Source organism: Eublepharis macularius, chromosome 18 (assembly GCF_028583425.1).
Source record: "Eublepharis macularius isolate TG4126 chromosome 18, MPM_Emac_v1.0, whole genome shotgun sequence".
NCBI lineage: Eukaryota > Metazoa > Chordata > Lepidosauria > Squamata > Eublepharidae > Eublepharis > Eublepharis macularius.
The window spans coordinates 19,870,742-19,872,110 of record NC_072807.1 but is presented as its reverse complement, the minus strand read 5'-3'; the positions used below and the strand labels follow the sequence as shown (position 1 = coordinate 19,872,110).

Genomic DNA, 1,369 nt, shown 5'->3' with positions numbered 1-1,369 from the left:
AAGTTCCACCATATTCCAGGCTTTGAGAATTCATTTGGTGACTCCCATACAAGAATGATCCTCACAAGCAATACAGAAGAGCTTCTTCTATAGTCCAGGTGCTAATAACATTGCCTTCTTGACCCCCAGGCAGAAAGGACCCGCTCAACTTCTCTGATGGATGAGTATCTTTTGGATAGTTTGCTGAAATGCTCTGCTTTTTTAAAAAAATAATAATATAGATTCTGTACACTAGAAAGACTTTGGGTTCTTTATAAAATTTGACAATAGCTGTCAAGAGCTCTTGCAACTATTTCCTTTCTGAGTTTCTCTGTCTCCGACTCTTTTTCTGTCTCCCTGTGATAACAAGGCTTGTTGAAATATTTTGTTGCAGGGCCAAAACGCTGGGACCCGTTCCCCACCCCACCCCTCTGGACAAGCTATCTTTTGTTACAAATGAATGACCTTCACAGAAATAAAGAAAAGCAAGATCTGGGCCGAGCAGCATCTCAACAGCCAATGTAGATTTCCAGGGTAAGATCTTTTGAGAGTCAGAGCTCCCGAGCGAGGCCTGGTGCGTGGCAGGCAAAGATGGGCTGCCGGAAGTCAAAGCGAAAGCCTCCACCCAAGAAAAAGATGACTGGCACGCCTGAGACCCAGTTTACTTGCCCCTTCTGTAACCATGAGAAATCCTGTGATGTTAAAATGGACAGGGCTCGGAATACAGGTGTGATATCTTGTACTGTGTGCCTGGAAGTATTTCAGACCCCTACAACATATCTTTCGGAACCTGTGGATGTTTCCAGTGATTGGATAGATGCTTGTGAGGCAGCCAATCAGTAGCAGGGACTGGAGAAGAATGTGCCCGGGGTTAGCTGCATTTTTAATTTAGAAGTGGGTGTTTTGTGCCGCAATCCAACGAGGATCCAGCTGGAGTGGCCGGGAAGTGGTGGTTCTTGCAATTTTATCGCCATCAAGGAATCCTGTCATTTTTCATGAATCCCCCTGAAATTTAGGGATGAGAGACCATCTGTATGATCCACCAGGAGGAGAGAGGCAAGCAATTTTGTGAACTGCCCCAGTTCTGAGAATCTGATACAAGATTAACATGGATGCAGACTGCAGAGTGCCACCGCACAGCACCATTCATTTCAGAGGGGTGTGTCCATTTGGGGCTTTCACTCCTTCACAGCACTAGTACATGAAATATCTTGCCCCTTGTGTCCATGAATAAACTCAATGAATGCAAGAGTCAGAGCTCCCTTTATCATCGTCTGGTACTACTGGCACTACAGAAGTCCGTCAGTGGCTATTAGCCACAAGGTATAGATGGAACTCTCTGTCTAGGGCAGTGATGCTCTGTATTCTTGGTGTTTGGGGGGGCAATCAG

General features: G+C 45.7%; 1 protein-coding gene across 1 annotated transcript; it reads left to right on the top strand.

Annotated features, from left to right (window-relative positions):
• The first annotated feature begins 570 nt into the window (after window positions 1-570).
• Window positions 571-842, top strand: LOC129345862 (transcription elongation factor 1 homolog). Its single transcript, XM_055003114.1, has one exon. The coding sequence runs from the start codon at window positions 571-573 to the stop codon at window positions 820-822; it is 252 nt and encodes an 83-aa protein (XP_054859089.1). The 3' UTR covers window positions 823-842.
• The last annotated feature ends 527 nt before the right edge of the window (window positions 843-1,369 follow it).